This window comes from Adiantum capillus-veneris, chromosome 28 (genome assembly GCF_014529385.1).
Source record: "Adiantum capillus-veneris isolate H3 chromosome 28, ASM1452938v2, whole genome shotgun sequence".
Lineage (NCBI taxonomy): Eukaryota > Viridiplantae > Streptophyta > Polypodiopsida > Polypodiales > Pteridaceae > Adiantum > Adiantum capillus-veneris.
Window position 1 is genome coordinate 115,149,329 of NC_140958.1, and position 2,900 is coordinate 115,152,228.

The following is a 2,900-nucleotide window of genomic DNA, read 5'->3' on the forward strand; positions in this document are numbered from 1 at the left end:
CATCACTCAAATACTTTGACATATAATAAATAGAACATCAATTTGTTCAAAAAGAGAATTTTTTATTTTTCTTTTTCAGTCAACCTAAATATAGACATAAGATTTTTAAAGGAATGAAAAAAACTAAATTGAATCAAAAGGATACATTGAAAATATTTGAAGCTTTCACGTCATCTTTATAATAGATATAGCAAGTTCAAACTACAAAAGAAACAATGAAATGGATGTGATGGTTTCCAAGTTAATACATACTTGCTTCAAGTGATAAAAAATCTTTGACGGAAAAGTTTCTTTCACTCATCTTTTCGACCATGTGGCTTTCGTGCTCAACTGGGTGCTCTACTTGATTGACTTGAAGTCCTGCCCATTGCTTGATGTCATCATGCAATGTCAAAATTTCTAGAATTCGTGATTCTAGATTCTTCTGATCCTCAATGTTTTCCACTATGGCTACAACTTCTTTCTTCTCTTCAAGACCAATCTCTGTTATGTAGCCATCACTGAATAATTCCACTAGCTTGGATCCTTCTGTGAAATACTTCTTGGTAAATTGCTTCACAAGAATTTTCTTCTTAAATCTCAAGAACTCATTGTCCAATAGATGCTGCATAGTTTGAAAATTGATACCAAGTAACCCTGCATCAAGTATGGTGGTAGATTCTCCTGGAGCAAGAGTTGTTGGGAGTCCACTAGATGCATCACTTTTTCCAAAAAGGACCACAACAGAGAAGAATTGTATGGACCCAGCATAAAACGCTTCTCTTTCATGATGTAGAACTCCAACACTCTGTTGTCGCATCATGTCCTTCATATTATTCAAAGCGTTTTGCAATTGCACAAAATCTGTCATGTTTAAGAAAGCAAGAAGCACATAGTGTGCTTCTTCTGAACCTCCACTGGTGGACATCATCCCATTCAAGAGATCTTTGTATCGATCCTCTGGCCAATGTGTGTTGCTCTTAAAGGCCTCTGATCTATCCAATACACAAAGTCCTATGGGCATTGGGTTGCAAAGGTGACGCTCCAAGTATGAAGAACCTTCAATATGAAGGTTTACCACATAAATCCTCCAAGGAAAATCTGTTGCTTTTACTTGCTCCTTGTGTAGATTGATTGTCCACTCAACATACTTTCTTGCACTCTCTGGAAAGTCAATATTCTTGATTCCTTGCTTTAATTGTGTCTTGATCCATATATCACAAAGCTCAAGAAACTTCATATACACAACATCATTGATGTTATACATCAAGACAAGATCCTCCCAAGTATTTCACTTTGCATCTTCATTGAGAGAGTTAAACTCCTCAATCAAGGCATCTTGAATGATACAATCTTGCTTGAGTTGTTTGATTCTTTCAAGCATGTCCATGATGTCTGTGTCCTTTATGCCCTTTGATAACACAATTGTGCCATCTCTTATTTATGCTTGTAGCTTCTTAACCTCTTCTTCATCCAAACCAGCTAGATACCTAAATACTGCGGCACTTGGTTTCTTATTCTCTTTTTCCAATTCTATTATAATATCTAGCCATTCATTAAATATGGCATCAGAATAAGTCACCATGTGAGCTTGTTTTGTAATAAAGGATGGTCCAACACATATTCTAGCCATTCTTAAAAACGCCTACACAAAGAAATTAAAGAAATAAATAATTGACTATCAAACTTGCATGGTGTCCTATGTTTCTAATGCAAAAGATAAATGATATGGGATTAGAAATTTATCACTTACATCCCATTTTCTGCGAGATGAAGTTTCCTCTACGACACCAAGTGGTGGCCTTGCAGGACATCCGTTAACACTAGAATGGTAACATGACACTTTTATGTCCTTGGACACTTTTGTGTCCTGTTAAGTGACCATTTTGCTTGAATTATTTGAAGAGTACGAAAATGAATTTCTAGGTACTATATATCCACAAAGTTTCCTTATGAGCTGAAAAAAACTTAGCATTTTTTTTTGCAGTATCGATCTCACCATTAACCTTACTCGTGCACAACATTTTTGAACCTAAACTGTGTGAAAAAACGGGTCCTGTTTTTGGCTTTTTTTCAATTTTTGGCAACTATACCACTCTAAACTTCATGTTTGTGAGGTTTAGATGGCTAGAGGTTAGGCCTTCATAGTTCTCAACATGTTTTGATGCTTGTAGGGAGAGCTAAGTGTTAACATTGAAAGTTATGACCAATTTACAAGAATTGCATAATCCTCTTTTTTGGCCAAAATTAGCACTTTTATGATTTTTTTGGTGGCTTTCTTGATTTCCAAATTCAATTTTGATTGTTTAAGTGTAATGTATAACATAAAGCTAATCTTACTTGAGTTTTGGGGGACCTAATATGCTATATAGCATAGTATATGATGATGGTTGAGTTTTTTGATTGCTGAAGAATACGATACATTTTAGAGTAGCAAGTATAATTTTCTCAATATTGCTAGTTTCTTAGGCCAATTGTGTGTATTTTGTAGGTAGTAACCATATCTAATCATAGACTACAAACTTGGCTAGATATTGAGTAGTTTCTATGGGTTTCTAGAGGTCATAATGCTAAACCCAGTTTTTTCATGTTTGTTGTATTTAGCACTTTATCATTGCCCCCAAGGTTCCAATTGTAAGAGATCCATTATACTTTTGACATGCTCCATGGCTCCTTTTGGATCCAAAGGCCCAAAGGGAACTAAGAAAACATGTATATAGTATCTGTATTGAGTGTGACTATAGAAACTTTGATGATAGGTCCGCAGAATGGCAAAAATGCAACTTTTTTGTACCTTTTTTTTTGCCCAAAAAAAAATTAGTGGGGTAAAAGCAACCATATGTTTTGGTCACCAACCCATTGAAGTTAACGGGGCATTTTATCTCATGTCCTACAAAAATCCCCACTCTTATTTATATGCA

At 35.2% G+C, this 2,900-nt stretch overlaps 1 protein-coding gene across 1 annotated transcript; it reads right to left on the reverse strand.

Annotated features, from left to right (window-relative positions):
• Positions 1-241: 241 nt before the first annotated feature.
• On the reverse strand, positions 242-850 carry LOC147421137 (uncharacterized). Its single transcript, XM_086504185.1, has one exon. The coding sequence runs from the start codon at positions 848-850 to the stop codon at positions 242-244; it is 609 nt and encodes a 202-aa protein (XP_086360311.1).
• Positions 851-2,900: the final 2,050 nt, after the last annotated feature.